The sequence below is a fragment of the Lynx canadensis genome, chromosome D4 (genome assembly GCF_007474595.2).
Source record: "Lynx canadensis isolate LIC74 chromosome D4, mLynCan4.pri.v2, whole genome shotgun sequence".
NCBI classification, from domain to species: Eukaryota; Metazoa; Chordata; class Mammalia; order Carnivora; family Felidae; genus Lynx; species Lynx canadensis.
In genome coordinates, this window is record NC_044315.2 from 55,938,840 (window position 1) to 55,956,668 (window position 17,829).

The window sequence follows — 17,829 nt, forward strand, 5'->3', positions numbered from 1 at the left end:
TTTAGGGACCCATGTTTACAGGCGGTGGGAAGTTGGTTACAGGCTGTATTTGGTGGAAGAAGCCAGGTGCAAAATTGGATTTACTCCACAGTTAGAAGCAGCAGTCTTTGCCCAGTGCTGTTTTTTCACTACCGTTAGTGGTAGAAAGGCAGTACCATGATCACAAGGTGCCTTTCTGGGGCTCAGCAGCTGGCTTAGGGATGTAAATGAACTCTTTCTTTTTCTTTTTCTTTTTCTTTTCCTTCCTTCCTTCCTTCCTTCCTTCCTTCCTTCCTTCCTTCCTTCCTTCCTTCCTTCCTTTTTCTTTTTTTTTTCTTTTTTTAAGAGAAAAAAATTTTTTAAAGTAACCTCTATACCCAACATGGGGGTTGAGATCAAGAGTCACATGCTTCACTGACTGAGCCAGCCAGGTGCCCAGGGGTATAAACAAACTTCTTGACATGTGCATTTCCAGGCTTCTCTTGTGTTGTTTGAACTGAAAGACTTGGGGATGACCAGAGGCACTTTATTGTGTTTCTTGTACTCTAAAACTCTGGTCTGAGCATATAGGCCCCTTTCCTCTCCATCCCACCCCTCCCCCCCACCTTTTTTTTTTTTTTTTTTAATCTCTGAAGCCTTGAATGTGCACACAGACGTTGTTTAGTTCTGAGGCTTTAGAGTCAACACCAAAAGTTTTGTTTTCTCCTGTCCAAGGTGAATTTTGTTTTATATAATCATATTTTTTTTCCAAGTATGCAAATGGAAATTCTTGTAAATTGAGATATACTCGAAGGTACTGTTAAGGAACCAACCATGAAGTGAATCCTTATGCAGTTTGCACTGTAAAATCCTGATATGAATATTTCTAGATTTCTTATTAAAAAGTTTTCCTGTATTTAGAGTACAAACTGTTCATTATAACTTAATAGGTAGTGGTTTAAGAACATAGAATCTGTAGTCAATTGCCTGGATTCACATCCAGGCTTTACCACTTACCAGCTTTATGACGTTGGGCAAGCTCTTGTAAAGTGAGGGTAACAATAATACCTACTTTTAGGTAGGTACTTTAAAGGGTTGTTTAAAAGATCCAGAGTTAATACATACAAAGTGCGTAGAATCTTGCATGGTACCTGGTAAGTGCTTTTTAAATGTTAGGGGCTGTTATTATTGAGCAGGATTTATCTAGGGCATTGTGCTAGATAACAGACTCCAAGAGGGTCTAAAGCCCAGTAGCTGCCCACCAGAGGTTTGTGATATTGTTGGGGACAATGTTTAGGAAAAAATTAAAGATTAAATCTACGTGTGGTCACTTGTGCTTGGCGTCACACGATAGAGACAGATGCTATGTAAGAGTTCAGAGGAAGGAACAGGCCATCAGGAAAGCTTTAGAGGTGGCCACTGAGCTCTGCCTAGGCCACCAATGAAGAATTCTAGAAAGGAAAATGATCTGAGGGGAGAGAAGGAAGGTGGGGAGTACTTGGCAGGGTACCTTTGGCCTGGTATATAGGATTAGAGGTGGTGGGAACTCTAGTTCTTTTCTAGATGTAATCTAGGAGTGTAGTTTGATTAAACCACATAAGGAGATTAGGAAGCCTTAGTTTTCCTAACTGGGGATGGTTCCATACACCTTATATGCTGCCTAGAATGGATCTCTTTTGCTGGTGTGAGGAAGAAGTGAATTCTCTGGAGGAATTGAGTTGGAAGGGCAGTCACCTGGGTTCACACCTCCTTTCTGTGCTATATCTTTGCAGTATGACTTCTCCTTGGAAAAGAAAACTATTGAGTGGGCTGAAGATATTAAGAAAATCCAAGAAGCCCAGCGGGAAGCAGAGCGTAAGGCTGAGGAAGTAGAAACTAAAGTGAATTCTAAGAGTGGCCCAGAGGGCGACAGCAAAATGAGCTTCTCCAAGACTCACAGTACAGCCACAATGCCACCTCCTATTAACCCCATCCTTGCCAGCTTACAGCACAACAGCATCCTCACCCCGACTCGGGTCAGCAGCAGTGCCACGAAACAGAAAGTTCTCAGCCCACCCCACACAAAGGCAGATTTCAATCCTGCTGACTTTGAGTGTGAAGAAGACCCATTTGATAATCTGGAGTTAAAAACTATTGATGAGAAGGAAGAGCTGAGAAACATTCTGGTAGGAACCACTGGACCGATTATGGCTCAGTTATTGGACAATAACTTGCCCAGAGGAGGCTCTGGGTCTGTGTTACAGGATGAGGAGGTCCTGGCATCCCTGGAGCGGGCAACCCTAGATATCAAGCCTCTTCACAAACCCAATGGCTTTATAACCTTACCACAGTTGGGCAACTGTGAAAAGATGTCGCTGTCTTCCAAAGTGTCCCTCCCCCCCATTCCTGCAGTAAGCAATATCAAATCCCTATCCTTTCCCAAACTTGACTCTGATGATAGCAATCAGAAGACAGCCAAGCTGGCAAGCACTTTCCATAGCACATCCTGCCTCCGCAATGGCACCTTCCGGAATTCCCTAAAGCCTTCCACCCAAAGCAGTGCCAGTGAGCTCAATGGGCATCATACTCTTGGGCTTTCAGCTTTGAACTTAGACAGTGGCACAGAGGTGCCAACCCTGACTCCCTCAGATCTGATCTCCCAGATGCCTTCCCTCTCTGTCTTGTCTGTGTGCACAGAAGAATCATCACCTCCAAATACAGGTCCCACGGTAAGCCTTTTAAATCCCTCTTGGGGAAAAAATTCCCTCCGAATTAGAGCTCCAAAGATTTCTAAGTTCTTTTTTTTTTTATGTTTATTTTTGAGAGAGAAGGAGAGACAGCATGAGTGGGGGAGGGGCAGAGAGAGGGAGACACAGGGGATCAGAAGTGGGTTCTGCACTGACAGCAGAGAGCCTGGTGTGAGGCTCAGACTCATCGCGAAATCACGACCTGAGCTGAAGTCAGACGCTCAACTGACTGAGCCACCCGGGAGTCCCCAAAGATTTCTAAATTCTACCTAACAGTTGTCACCTCACATTCTTCTTTTTAAGGTTTAGGATAAGATGGGACGTGGCTGTATGGACTTTGCTTATGTATGTTCTGGTTAGTTTCCTGAGGTCAAAGGAGTGTTAGTAACCAGGAGCTAGCCTGGTTAACGTTCGCTTGTTCCTACCTGCATCTTTTTGGTCTTTCCTTCAAAAAGATAATGTATATCATGCATGAATGGTGTTTTTCTGATTACTTTGTTTCTTTCTCTGCTGCCTTTTTTTACAAAGGCTTTCTTTCTTTGTAGCTTTTTATTTACTTTTTCCTACTTTATTCATTTTTTTGAAGGTTGCTTGGTACTCCTCATTGTATCTTGTCCCTGCTTTCCTCTTTCCTTCTCATTCTGCCCAGAAGGTTGGTTCTTGTGTGTACTATAATTTACCTAACTTGGTTATGGTTCTGCAGACTGCGTGGTGCCTTAGTAACTGGGAGATAATTTGAATCAGAAGTCCGAGCAAAAGGTAGAAATTTGTCACTTTTAAACCTGCAGATTTTATTTATTTTTTTATTAGAGAGAGAGAGAGCATGAGTTGGGGAGAGGGGCAGAGAAGGGGGGGGGAGAGAGAGAGAGAGAGAAAATCTTAAGCAGGCTCCATACTCAGCGTGGAGCCAGACTTGGGGTTCTATCCTACAACCCTGGAATCATGACCTGAGCTGAAGTCGGGTCAGATGCTCGACTGAGCCACTCAGGCGCCCCCAAAACCTTCAGATTTAAATCCTGCAATCCCCTTTTTTTGCTCACTAGTAAGAATCCCTACAAAGGGAGGGAGAGGGGAAGGTTGGAATTCAGATTAATGTTGAAAGATGGATTAATGATAAAAGTTACAACTTGTATTACACTGAAAATCTGATTTTGTCATATTCAAAAAAGTTGTAAGTCCTTTGTCATAAAGGGTAGGCTTTTGATGTGGTTTCAAGCAGCACAGAATAATACATTGCATTCTAGAATAGAAATCCTAGAAGTCCAAGAACTTTTTGCTATACCAGCTCACAGATTTTTTAAATGACAGCATATCAAGAGACTATTTATTTAGAGCCAGAAAGGAGCCTGATTATATTAGTGGGATATCTGTCAGAGACCATAATAAGCCTGGTATTAGCTGGTAGAAAGATGAGCCTTGGGATACTTTACAGTAAGTGCCTAAAGTCCCAGCAGTAGCATTCTTGGTAAATGACTGTCTCTGTGAGTGCTCCCACTGTCATAGAACTCACTTTTGTTTATAAACTTCCACAGACCTTGTCCCAGATAAACTTTTTTTTTTTTAAGATTTTATTTTTTAAGTAATTCTCTGTACTCAACATGGGGTTCAAACCAACAACCCCAAGATCAAGAGTCACATGCTCCACTGACAGCCTGTCAGGCACCCCCTGTCCCAGATAAACTTGATAGTGCATGACACTCTAGTGTTATCTCCTAGGAATGGACTTCATCCTAATTCCTCCTGGTCTGGTTTTGGGCCCTGGTCAGGAGGATACTCTTCATGATTCAATGTATGCTGTGGAGAAATTAAAAGCACTCTGGGAAAGATTAGGGATCCTCAGCCTCAAGTCCCCCACCCCCAACCCCCCTTAAAATTACAGTGACCATTTAGAGACCAAAGCTGATAAACTAAATGGTTCTCAGACCAGAATGCCTGTCATTCTCTGACCCACCTGATTGTGGAGTTTCTTTTGGGCCCATCCGTTTCAGGGTGGGAAGGGGACCTGCTTCTTGCTGGCTTGGGATTTTCTGCCTTCAAGGGGCAAATAAACAGAACTGAAGTTCTGGTGTTTTTCTAAGGAAGTCATGGCCCTTATCCCCAAGAAGCAAAGCCTGATTTCCATCCTGGCCCTTGATCTTAGTGTGAGTTTTTGAGGCCCATGGTGAGAACAAAGCACTTCTCTTCAGGATACTTAGTGACTTGAGGATGGGGGAGGGGAGTAAAGGAGTTAACTGGGCTGTATACACTGTTTATATAGGAACTCAGGGAAGTGTTCTTGGAATTTAGTTCTTGTTGGCTATTTTAGGCCTGATGTTTGGGTCTCACTTTTCAGATTCTGATTCCATGTTTTAGTGTTTATATAAACTAATCTTAGAAGTTGAGAAGTCCATGGATTAGCTTTAGAAGAATAATCTTGTAATGCGCCCTTCTTCTGAGACCAGCATAGAACTGCCTGACCTAGCCCTAGCCATGCTTTTCTTACTCTATGTCAGCCTTTTGTAGACCTGGCTCTGCTCACTGGTTAGTCTCTGCCATTGGGGTTCTCTTTCTCTGGGTATGGATACATTTCTTACTCTTAACACAGTTGATTCAGCAAAATACTTTGCCTTTTCCTTATACTTCTGAATTTACTAATTTGGCCAGTAAGCATTAGTAGTGCCAGTTTGCTTTGGAAGTGTATTTTATTATTAAAAAAATATATATTTATTTGAGAGTGAGTGTGTATGTGCAGGAGAGGGGTGGAGATAGAGGGGAGAGAGAACTGTGAGATCATGATCTGAGCCAAAAGCAAGAGTCAGATGCTTAACTGACTGAGCCACCCAGGTGCCCTCCAAAAGTGTATTTAAAAATTTTTTTGACATATACTCTCTTAACTTTTATGTGTTCACATCTGTTTATCATTTCTTCTGTTGCCATTGCTTTAATACTTACAAATCCTTCTGTTGTCTCTAGATATTTTTTTTTAATGTTTATTTTTGAGGGGGGAAGAGAGAGAGAGACAGAGAGAGAGAGAGACAGAGAGAGAGAAAGAACACATGAATGGGGATGGGTCAGAGAGGTAGACACAGAATCCGAAACAGTCTCCAGGCTCTGAGCTGTCAGCACAGATCCCAACGTGGGGCTCGAACTCCTAAACCGTGAGATCATGACCTGAGCTGAAGTTGGCCATTTAACCAACTGAGCCACCCAGGCGCCCCTGTATCTCTAGATTTTTTTAAATGAAAATTTAAAAAAAAATTTTTTTTTAATCTTTATTTTTGAGAGAGAGAGAGAGCAAGCGAGCATGAGTGGGGGAGGGACAGAGAGTGAGGGAGACACAGAATCCGAAGCAGGCTTCAGGCTCTAAGCTGTCAGCACAGAGCCTGACGTGGGGCTCGAACCCACAAATTGTGAGATCATGACCTGAGCCAAAGTTGGACACCCAACTGATTGAGCCAGCCATGTGCCCCTAAATTTTTTTTAATGTTTTATTTTTGAGGGGGAGAGAGAGAGAGACAGAGACAGAGCATGAGTGGGGGAGGGGCAGAGACAGAAAGGGAGACATAGAATGTGAAGCAGGCTCCAGGCTCTGAGCTGTCAGCACAGAGCTCGATGTGGCACTTGAACTCATAAACTGCGAGATCATGACCTGAGTTGGATGCTTAATCAGCTGAGCCACCCAAGTGCCCCTCTAGTTTTTTTTTTTTTTTTTTTAAGTTTGTTTATTTTGAAAAAGAGAGAGTGCATGTGTGTGCATGAGTGAGCCAGAGAGGGGCAGAGAGAGAGGGAGAGAGTGAGAATCCCAAGCATGCTCTATGCTGTCAGTGGGGAGCCTGATATGGGGCTCGATCTCATGAATTGTGAGATCATGACCTGAGCAGAAATCAAGAGTTGGATGCTTTAACCGACTGAGCCACCCAGGGGCCCCTATTTATTTTAAATTATTTATTTATCTCTGCACCCAATGTAAGGCTCATGACCTTAGGGTCATGAGTCACATGCTCTACTGATTGAGCCAGCCAGGCACCCCAATCAAGTCATATTGAAAAACAGTAGCTCCCTGACTCACCACTCCCCAACTCCAGTTTTGCTTCCTTTAGTTAGGCACTTTGGACTCTTTAAGCTATTTCTGCTGGGATTTATCTATGTTTTTCTTTTTTTTTTTTTTTTTTTTTTAAATATTTTTTTTTAACGTTTATTTATTTTTGAGACAGAGAGAGACAGAGCATGAACGGGGGAGGGTCAGAGAGAGGGAGACACAGAATCCGAAACAGGCTCCAGGCTCTGAGCGGTCAGCACAGAGCCTGACGCGGGGCTCGAACTCACGGACCGCGAGATCATGACCTGAGCCGAAGTCGGCCGCTTAACTGACTGAGCCACCCAGGCGCCCCTATGTATTTCTAAATAAAGTGCTTATGTTGCTTTTTCTAAATTAATTTTATTTTACTCTTTCTTTTTAGATGTTTATTTTTGAGAGAGCACAAGTGGGGGAGGGGCAGAGAGAGGGACAGAGGATCTGAAGCCAGCTCTGTGCTGACAGCAGCGAGTCTGATGTGGGGCTCAAACTCATGAACCATGAGATCATGGCCTGAGCCAGATTTGGACCCTCAACTGACTGAGCCACCCAGGTGCCCCCTAAATTTATCAATTTTAGATAGTTTTATACTTTGTTATAGTTGAGGATTTAGCTTTTATAGTAGCTCCTCTACCTCCTTCCTATAGCTTCCATCATAATTCTATCACAAAACTTGGTAAATTGTGCTGTTCACATTATTATGATTGGGTAAATATTTATTGTCAAATTCAGATACTGTATTGTGATTTTTTTTTTTTAATTTTGCAGTTTTTTTCTCATAAATTACTCCATTTAAAAAATTTGCAGTTTGGGGCACCTGGCTTGCTCAGTTGGTGGAGCATGTGACTCGGTCTCAGGGTTGTGAGTTCAAGCCCATGTTGGGGGTAGAGGATACTTTAAAAAAAAAAAAAAGTCACAAAAATTTTTTTAAAGATTTTTTTTTTTTAAAGTATTCTCTGCCCCCAACATGGGGCTCAAACTCACAACCCCAAGATTGAGTCACATGCACTATGGACAGAGCCAGCCAGGTGCTCCTCTGCATAGTTTCTTTGTATTTGTTTCCAGTTTTGTCCAAATGCTCCAAGAGAGCGATCAGAGACCCAATGATAATTTTCTCATTCTGACATATCCAAACATACTGGGTAACCTGTCAGTTTTGAGTCCTTGAGTGTCCAGAAATGTCTTAATTTTAACCTTATGTGCGAATGATAGTTTGGATGGATTTAGATTTCTTAGTTGAAGATTGTTTCCCTTTAAGAATTTTCAAGACATTGTTCCTTCTCTTTCTAAAGAAACTTTATTGAAGTATAAGCTCCACTGCTTTCTAGCATTCCTGTGCTTCTGTGTTCTTCCAACCACCACCTGCTCAAATAGATTTTGGGATCTTCATTTCTGGAGATTTGAAGTTTACTCATGGTGTGCTGTGCCTTGTTCATTTATTGTGCTACCAGGCCCTCCTAGATCCTTTCATAAGGCTCAGCTCAGTTTTTAAAAAATCTGAGATTTTTAAAAAAATTTAAATCCAAATTAGTTAAGATATAGTGTAATAATGATTTCAGGAATAGAATCTAATGACTCATCACTTTTGTATAACACCCAGTGCTTATCCCAACAAGTACCCTCCTTAATGCCCATCGCGCATCTAAGCCCATCCCCATACCCAACACCCCACCAGCAACCCTCAGTTTGTTCTCTGTATTTAAGAGTCCCTTATGGTTTGTTTCCCTCTCTGTTTTTGTCTTATTTTTGTTTCCCTTCCCCTATGTTCATCTGTTTCATTTCTTAAATTCCACATGAGTGAAATCACATGATATTTGTCTTTCTCTGACTTATTTTGGTTAGAATACGCTCTAGTTCCATCCATGTTGTTGCAAATGGTAAGATTTCATTCCTTTTTATCACTAATACTCCATTGAATATATATACCACATCTTCTTTATCCATTCATCAGTCGATGGATATTTGGGCTCTGTCCATACTTTGGCTATTGTCGATAGTGCTGCTATAAACGTTGGGGTGCCCGTGCCCCCTTCGAACCAGCATTTTTGTATCCTTTGGATAAATACCTAGTAGTTCAATTGCTGGGTCATAGGGTAGTTCTACTGTTAATTTTTTTGAGAAACCTCCATACTGTTTTCCAGAGTGGCTGCACCAGTTTGCATTCCCACCAGCAGTGCAGAAGGGTTCCTCTTTCTCCGCATCCTCACCAACATCTGTTGAGATTTTTTTTCTTTTATTAATATTTTCTGTTTTCTCTTTTTCTGGAATTCCTATAACTGGATATTGGACCTCCTTGACTGTTGTTCTAATGTGCTATCCTTTTGTTTCCTGTCCTTTTCTTTTTCTTTAAAAGAGGAGACTTTTTAGGTTTTTATTTTTTAAGTAATCTTTACACCCAGTGTGGTGCTCTAACTCATGATCCAGAGATTAAGAGTCACGTGCTACTACTGCCTGCGCCAGCCAGATGCCCCTTATCTTTTTGTCTTTATGTTTTACTTTCTGGATATATCTTTGACTGTCTTATAATCATTTTTTAAAAATCTCACAATCTAGGGGCGCCTGGGTGGCGCAGTCGGTTAAGCGTCCGACTTCAGCCAGGTCACGATCTCGCGGTCCGTGAGTTCGAGCCCCGCGTCAGGCTCTGGGCTGATGGCTCGGAGCCTGGAGCCTGTTTCCGATTCTGTGTCTCCCTCTCTCTCTGCCCCTCCCCCGTTCATGCTCTGTCTCTCTCTGTCCCCAAAATAAATAAACGTTGAAAAAAAAAAAAAAAAAATTAAAAAAAAAAAAAATCTCACAATCTTTTAAATAAAATTTTACTTTACCATACTTTAAATCCCAAGTGCTTTCTTTGTCTATTCTCTCTCTTGGTTTGGGATCTCTGGCTTTCTATTCACATTTAAGAGCGAGGCACTTAAAAAAAATCAGCAGAGGGGGAAATGTGTGTGTTGGGGTGTACTTGCCAATCACTAAGTTTCACTGTAGGTTGAAGGTTAGTAGGCTTTGGGGGGCTCTGCAAAGTGTCAACATGTGAAGGTTTTGGAGGCTTACAGTTTCACCTGAGAATTCTGCCTGAGGGTTAAGGAAGGTTGGGGAAGTCTGGTGTATAGGATTTTTACTTAAATTCCCCTTTTGTTCTTATAGCTCATTTTGTCATATGCCATCCCTTGTATCCATATTTTAGTCCTAGAGACTGAACTTTCTGCCCCCCTGAAGAGGGTGAGGGTCAGGTGGGGAAGGTTTTCCCTGAGGGTCTTATCGCTCTAATCACTCACTTTGTGTCCTTGCCTTATCACAACAGTACCTGGTGCTTCCAAATGCTGAACCCCTCTCAGGAGTTTTGAAGGGCTGGTGGACTGACTCTTCTTTCTCCCACTTACTTATAACTTCACTGCTTCTGCTAGCATTCCATGTTCTAATATTTCATTGAAATATATTGTCCACTGCTGTTCCCTCTTTTTTTGACCTTAAAGATTAATAGTTTTATCATTGTAGTGGGTTTTGGGGAGGGAGAATCAGTGTCAATTTGCTGTGTTAAATTAAATTCCCCCTTTGAAATCCTAATAGACCAGAGCACCTGGGTGGCTAAGCATCTGACTTGATTTCAGCTCAGGTCTTGATCTCATGGTTGTGGGATTGAACCCTGCATCAGGCTCCATGCTTGGAGCCTTTTTAAGATTTTCTTTCTTCCTTTCTTTCTGCTCCTCCCCCACTTGCTCTCAAAAAAAAAAAAAAAAAAAAAAAAAAAAAAAAATCCTAATAGACCTCCATTTATTCAACAATTGATGAGCAGGGCCTGTAAACACCAAACCTAAAGCAAGGCCCTGGGGATTCAGAAATACGTGTGACATGGTAGGGTGCTCACATTAGCATACTGTGATGTGATAAGTGTGCCAGCAGTATGATTAATCATATTTGGCTTTTGGTATTCTCAAGCCCAGTTAGACCCTGACCCTGAAGAGAGATTTGTTGGGACCTGCGAAGTACCAGACTGGTTTGATCCAGTCTCTGCCCTGTTGTGACTCCTGTAACTCAATGACTGAGCCCTGTGACTAGGCTGCCAGGGGTGTGCTGTGGGTGAGATGGATAAAAGGAAACAGTGAGCTTTAAAGCCTATAGTTTTGGCTTTTCCCAACTGACTTTGAGGAAAGTATCTGGTTATAGCTATTAACTTTGAATGTCTTTCTAGGATGGGGCGGGGGGAGCTGAGTTCCCTGCTTCCTAAGCACACCCTCCCTCCCCCCAAAGGAAGTAAAAATTCTGTTGAAATACTTTCCCTGGTTCTTGGGAGCTGGGCTAAACTATGACCTTGTTCCATTGTGGTTTGGTCCTTAGGCCTGGGAGTGAGCAGCCTTCATGCCTTCGGCCTGAGTCATTATCAGAAGGGGTAGAAAGAGTTCTACCCATCAATCCGACTGAGGTTAATAGAGTCCTAGGGCATGTAGCAGGCTGCCTGCAGGACAGTAGAGGCAGGGCCCTGGAGTACACATTCCATTTCTTGAGGGCCCAGCCTGGTGTGGCTAATAGTCCTTCAGTATTGGCAGCTGTAGCAGGGAATTGAAGCCTTGTAGCTTGTGGTGCAGGGCAAAGGTGGAGTGCCCTCAAAGCTCTGAGCCACTGAACTGGCCATGCAGGGGAACAGCACTCGCAGTCTCTGCCCAGCCCAGGGATAGAAGCAGGGATAGAGACATTGTTGGGAAAGAGCCCCAGAGTTAGGGGTGTCTGAGGTGAATGAACCTTTTATGACTCTGAAGCACAACCTGTGAAAGGGATAATGGAGCCCGGGAGAGAAATCATAGCAGCCATCTTGCCATTCGTCCCATGGGCAGCCTCAGAACTTATTTCTCCAATTCAAGCCCAAGGGATTTGAACATAGAAGGGCATGTAGCTCTTGTAGTATTTTCTTATTCTGCAAGCTGGGATGAGGGCAGAGGACAATCCAATTGCAGGTGTCTTCCCAGCTTTTCTTTTCCTCATCTGGTGCTCCCTTACCCATCTTTAGGATGTCTGGCCAGCAATCTGGCCCTTTCTACCAGGCCAACTGTTTGGGAATGTGGTAAGTGTCAGAAATAGCAAGCCCCTGGACTGGGCTACTGAGGGGACATGTCTTCTGGGGCCCCAGTTGTCTTTATTCCTGCCTGATCCTCTGGTTTCTCCACCACCAGGTCACACCTCCTAATTTCTCAATGTCACAAGTGCCCAACACTCCCAGCTGTCCCCAGGCCTATTCTGAACTGCAGACACTGTCCCCCAGTGAGCGGCAGTGTGTGGAGACTGTGGTCAACATGGGCTACTCATATGAGTGTGTCCTGAGAGCCATGAAGAAGAAAGGAGAGAATATTGAGCAGGTGAGTGGTTGGTTGGCTGGGGGTTGGGGTGGGGTGGGTGGTGAGTGGTCAGCCTGGAGAGAGGTCCTAGACCTCTGGGGCTGGAGTAATGTCCTGCTTATATCCTAGAGCCCCATCAGACTCCTAGCCCCAGCGTCCTTTCCTGTGAGTTGGCGGGACTCAAGGCAAGATTTTTGGAGAAAGTAGCAGCCTCAGCAGCAGTGCTTCTGCTTTGGGGGCTGCCCTGGGACCTACGCTAGAGAAAAGCCTAGAGGAAAGGGTGCATTGGAGCCGTTGGACTGTTCTCTGCCTCTCCTGAGAGGGCACACTAGGCTTGAGATATGGTCTGATGTCTCCTCCCAGAAATGTTTATCCTGTCATAGATGCCCAGAGTGTTCCAAAATAGGGTACTGGAGACCTAAATCTTGGCATTTTGTGATTTGGGCTATTTGTTAGTATATTCTGCCCCGTCTGTGGAGTTGACATTCTGGGAGAGATGAGTCAGCTGTGACAGGAACTCCTTTGAAAAATGGCTACTCATGTTTAGAAGGGTATGCCTGTCTTTTCAGCAAATAGTCACTGAGGTCCTACTGTGTTGGATGCAGTTCACAATACAAATTCAAGTCCTATCCAGGATCTAATAGCCAGGGGGGAAGCAGACGTCACCCTTACTGGCTTGTCTAAGACTCTTGGGAAACTCAGGCAAGAGTGGTGATAAGTGCTCAAACCTTTTTATTTTTTTAAGATTCTCGACTATCTCTTTGCACATGGACAGCTCTGTGAGAAGGGCTTCGACCCTCTTTTAGTGGAAGAGGCTCTGGAAATGCACCAGTGTTCAGAGGAAAAGGTAGGACCCTTTGTGCCTCAAGGGAACCCTCTGGAAAGGAGGGACAAAGTAGTGTCTCCTGTCCAAGAATCACCTTTTCCTACTAGTGAGTGCAGGCAGAGGTAGTCAAAATACATAATTTCTTAAGTGTCCAGACAGCATTTGGATAGTTTGGGTTGTTAGAGGCTTGATGAAGTATTGGGTTGAAGATTATCTAGAGTCCCAGGGAAGGGAAGGGGAAATGACCTGGGCAAAAAGCCGTACTTCTGGATGACTGAGGAGATTGCTAGTCACTTTGCCCAGCCTGCTTCCTGGCTGTTTCTGGGTTCAGTATCCTGCCTTGAGTGTGGATTTTGGTTAGTGGGATGCAAATGAGACAGCAGGAGTTGGAACTGGGCATAGTTCCTGAAGGATGATAGGCTGTGGCATCAGCCTATCTGCCTGGCTTCCTCTACAGCCCCCTTGTGCTTGTTGGGGGACCTCAGAGAAACTCATGAGGCTGTGGCAAAAAATGCAGATTCCCCCAAGCAGCCCCCTACATACACATTCCTCTACCCTACTATGTGGCCAGATCCCTTTCTTCAATCTTTCTTCTCTTTTGTCCTTTAGATGATGGAGTTTCTTCAGTTAATGAGCAAATTTAAGGAAATGGGCTTTGAACTGAAAGACATTAAGGAAGTTCTGCTACTACACAACAATGACCAGGACAATGCTTTGGAAGACCTCATGGCTCGGGCAGGAGCCAGCTGAGACCAGGCCCTGCCTAGGCCCTGCCATGGAACCACCCCCGCAGGAGGCCCTGAGGGTCCCATGTGTGGGGAAGGAGAAGGGACACACTTCCCGATTTTCTTTTGGGGGTGGAAGGTCAGGCGTGGAGACTGTGCTTGCCAGTCTCTGAGCTGGGGAGAAAGTAGGGAAGATTTGGGCATGTGAATGCCTCCAGAACTGCTCTGGCTCCTTCCATATTAAATGTATTTGTATTTTGAGAAGTGACCTTCCCACCTTGGCCCTCCAGAGAGACTTCCCTGGTCCTTCTGGGGTTATGTCCTCAGCCGAAACCTGGCCCAGCTGCCAAAAGGAGTCAGGAAGAAGGGGTGGGAGGGCCAGACCCTGCTGCTTTAGGGCTAGATGCTTCCCTCCCCTGCACTGGTGGACTGAACTCTGATCCAGGTTGAGTGCAATTGAAAGGTTCTTCCAGGGTTTTTGTTTTTTTTTTTTCCAACAAAATCTTAGTGTTACACTGGTTCTGCAATGTCTCTGAGGTGCAAAAAATGCCCTTTTCCCCATGGGGCGCTGAGTTTGCCTCTTCTGCCAGGCAGTTACCATGCTTCCCTGCCCCAGCCTGTTTCTTTTGGCTTGGTTTGGACCACAATCCTCTGCTACCCAGGATTTTAGAGCTCCCTTCTCTCGGAAGCAGTTGTTGGTTTAAGAAATCATTGGCCCCTTCCCAGCACATCGAGTGGGGAGAAATAGGCTGCAATTTAGTAGCCCAGCACTAACTCCACCTCAGTTCTCCTTGGAGAACAGCCTCTCCCTCCAGCTCCCTGCTCTAGGATGACACAATGAGTAACACCTAGTCATAGAAATCAGTCTCTTTCGTTTGTTTTGTATTATGTTGTTCATCATTAAAGATCTAAATACAAAGGATATACAGTCTTGAATCTAAAGTAATTTGCTAACTATTTTGATTCTTCAGAGAACTACTAATAAAACTCTAAAAGGTATGTTCTGCTGTGATAATTTATTGCCAGGTGCTGTTTTACTGAGGGGCTGGGGTGGGTGGTGAAGAGGTTCCTGCTTAGATTTGCTGCTCATGAAATAGGAGCTAACTATTTTGTCTCTTTAGTACTTTCTTCCCACTGTAGGCCTTTGGTACCCAGAAGCTGGCCCTGCAGTCTGCCCTGGGTTTTGGTTTGCAGAGGCAGACCCAGATGAGGATCTGTTACAAACCTGACGTAGCTCAGTCTCTGGAACAAGGACATATGCCTTCCTGCAAGACTGGAGGTGAGACAGGCTGGGCCTGTGGTGTAGTCACTCAGAAACGAGGAAGTACCTTTTCCTGTGAGAAGCATCAGGCGTTTATGTGCTGTGCGCCGCAGGCAGAACTGGATTCAGACTGTTTCACCAGCTCTCAGTGGTGCTGTTGTAGCTGAGAGAACTAGATTCCTCCCTGAAGTTTCTGGTCTTTATACTTAATGCCATCCTGTAGCCCCTACCTTATGCTCATGGCTGGGAATGGGTCTAGTATTTTGAGTGATCATATGAGGAGAGACTGCGGTCTTTTGGCCAGGAAAGAGGCCGCCCTCTAGTGCTCAGATCAGTTAAAGGGCGGCAGGGCTGCAGTCTTGTTGAAAGTCAGTTAATGCTTCTATCCTCTTAATTAAGCCTTCCTTTTAAAACCTTACAAAGGTATCCTTTCCCTGTAAGAAATTGAAGATTCACACATTATAGTGGGCATCCGGGCCAAGGCTGTGACACATGAATCTGAAGTTTGACCCGGGAGGCCCTAGTAAGTGATGGACCAGTTTGTATTTGTCTTTGTCTTGAGCCTCTTCCTGATGAAAAGATACATAGCAAGGAGGACTCATATGAAGGGGTGTGTAAAAATTCTGCTTCAGATTCTCAAGACTACTGACTGGAGCACTCCTGCCAAGATACTACTAAACACAGGCTCTTGAGGTAGTGGACAGTCAGGGTCATGTTAAAGTTAACACTAGGAGATGGACTTGCCTGAGATCCTCCCCTTCAACTTTGCCACGAGAGGTCGTGACAGGTGAGGACTCAGGAGCCAGGAACTGCCTGCCACAGGAGCATGGGTGCTGTTAGGGCTTATAATAGGCCAGTCATCCCAGCATAAGCAGAGATGGGAAAAGAATAATGCAGTAATATGAACACTCCCTTCTGTGTCTGGATTGCAGGAAGGGAGGGGAACTGGGGGTATAAAGCCTGTCCCACGTATGCAACCTAAAGCCCAAACCAGTCTCCAAGGGCTGATGGGGCAGAGCTCACCCAGCCCCCACTACAAGCCACCAGTGTTTTAGTTTTTGGCTAAGTCTTGAAGAACAGAATTCATCTAACAAAGCCCCTGAGTTCAGCATGGTTTCTTCTCCAGCTTGTGGCCTTTGGCATTTACATTACCACTGACCTCATCCTCTGAGCCTTAAATTCAGAAACATCTACAAGGTTATCAGACCCAAGTGTGTTTCCAGACAAGAGGTCAGTAAGACATTCTCTTCTAGCCCCAAAGAAAAGGGAGGGCCATATTGTTTTTTTTAGGCTGCTCTGTCCTTCCTTACAGATGGCCTTGTGCTTGAAATTGAGGGACAGAGTCTTGGTCCTGAGAGAGGAGCTGGGGCCCAGTCAAGGCCATGTGTGGCTAGGGAAAGGGTAGCCTGAGAAGGATCAGGGAGTGAGTCTGGTATCTGCAGGGAGGACCTGGCAGAGGCCCCTTCAGCACAGGCTCCTGAGCTGCCATCACCTCATACTGGGTCTTACTCTAAGACACCATTGTTCTCTCAGGGGCGGTGGCTGGCCTGTGGCAGGCCAGATATAGCTGAAGCTGGCTCCTCAGACTCTGGATGCACTTGGATTTCAGAGCCATGATTTCATCCAGCTGGGTCACAAAATCTTCAAAATCCTGAGAAAGGAAACAAAGGACAAATGGAGCTTTTGCTAGCCTTCTCTCAGGATCTGCTTTTCTAGTCCCTTCTCTTGCAAGTTTTCAGAGCCCAGGTCCATCCTTCAGCTGGAAAATCTGCAGGAGAGTCACTATGGCACAGGGTGAGGCTCATTTCTCTGCATTTGAGAAACTTTTTTAAGATTTTTATTTTTAAGGGGCACCTGGGTGACCTGGTCCATTATGCATCTGACTTCAGCTCAGGTCATGATCTCAACAGTTTGTGGGTTCGAGCTCCACATCAGGCTTTGCACTGACAACACAGAGCCTGCTTGGGATTCTTTTCTTTTCTACCCCCCCCCCCCAAGCTTGCACGCACTCTCTCAAAATGAATTTTAAAAAAAGGTTTTTATTTTAAAGTAATCTCTACCCAATGTGGGGCTCAAACCCACAACCCCAAGAGTTGCATGCTCCACTGACTGAGCCAGGTAGGCACCCCTGCATTTGAGAAACTTCTATGAGAGGTATGCTGCAGGACAGAGGGTTGTTTTTGTGAAAGTACCCCTGGTTTGCATGTGGTAGGTCACTTACTGTCACAGGGAGGGGCCCTAGCAAGTCAAGAAGAAGGCAGAATGGCAGGCAGAATGGCACAGGATACAGGCTGGAAACATTTTAGCCTGGAAACAGGGAGTGTAGTACCATCTCTCACCTGTCCTTGCGCCCCCCCTTGAGCTATGTCAGAGGAATGGCACAAGGCCTCCTAGAGTAGGATAGCAGACCCTTACCCCACACACAACTGCAGCAAACAAGGATGACCATCAAACTACCCACAGGCTAATTCCCAAGAGCCCCTGAGGGTCTAGCCAAGGCCACTTACATTAAGAGCCAACTGGCTCATTAGGGTCTCCTCCTTGAAGCCCAGTTTTGCCATTTCATCCAGCTGTTCCTGGTGTGCTCGGATGACCACCTGCCTGGAAACACCAGAGGGGACAGTGTGATCCTCTGGGCCTTCCATCTCTCTTGGGCAACTTTTGGGAGCTGAGAGCCTTATTTCCAGGCCAGGAACTGCCTCTGCCGAAAGTGGTCAAAGCTTTGACCAAGGCCAGCTCACCATCACCTCCTCCCCTGTCACCTGTTCTTAGGGCTTATTTAGGCACTAGAGTATACCAAGAAGATACCAGGAAAGAGGCACTTCTCAAGCTGTCCCTGCCTCCCCAGCTACACTGAAGGACAGGGATGAGTGCTCTTTACAGTAGCTGCCCATAGCTTCCCTGCCAAAAGGTTCAAGGCTGTGACCACTGGAGGTGACACACTTGGCACAGGGT

The 17,829-nt window shown here is 44.9% G+C and overlaps 2 protein-coding genes across 3 annotated transcripts in view; one reads left to right on the forward strand and one right to left on the reverse strand.

Moving 5' to 3' along the window:
- UBAP1 (ubiquitin associated protein 1) overlaps positions 1 to 14,612 on the forward strand; it is a 62,218-nt gene extending 47,606 nt beyond the window's left edge. For both annotated transcript variants that reach the window (XM_030294409.2, XM_032595669.1), the window contains 4 exons: positions 1,731 to 2,666; positions 11,901 to 12,083; positions 12,808 to 12,909; positions 13,498 to 14,612. In XM_030294409.2, coding sequence (XP_030150269.1) covers positions 1,731 to 2,666; positions 11,901 to 12,083; positions 12,808 to 12,909; positions 13,498 to 13,638 — 1,362 coding nt within the window. In that variant the 3' untranslated portion in view covers positions 13,639 to 14,612. The remainder of the gene's footprint in view (positions 1 to 1,730; positions 2,667 to 11,900; positions 12,084 to 12,807; positions 12,910 to 13,497) is intronic.
- KIF24 (kinesin family member 24) overlaps positions 14,611 to 17,829 on the reverse strand; it is a 50,434-nt gene continuing 47,215 nt past the window's right edge. The window contains exons 11-12 of the mRNA XM_032595670.1: positions 17,382 to 17,475; positions 14,611 to 16,525 (exon numbers count right to left, since the gene is read on the reverse strand). Of these exons, the coding sequence (XP_032451561.1) occupies positions 16,385 to 16,525; positions 17,382 to 17,475 (235 nt within the window). The 3' untranslated portion in view covers positions 14,611 to 16,384. The remainder of the gene's footprint in view (positions 16,526 to 17,381; positions 17,476 to 17,829) is intronic.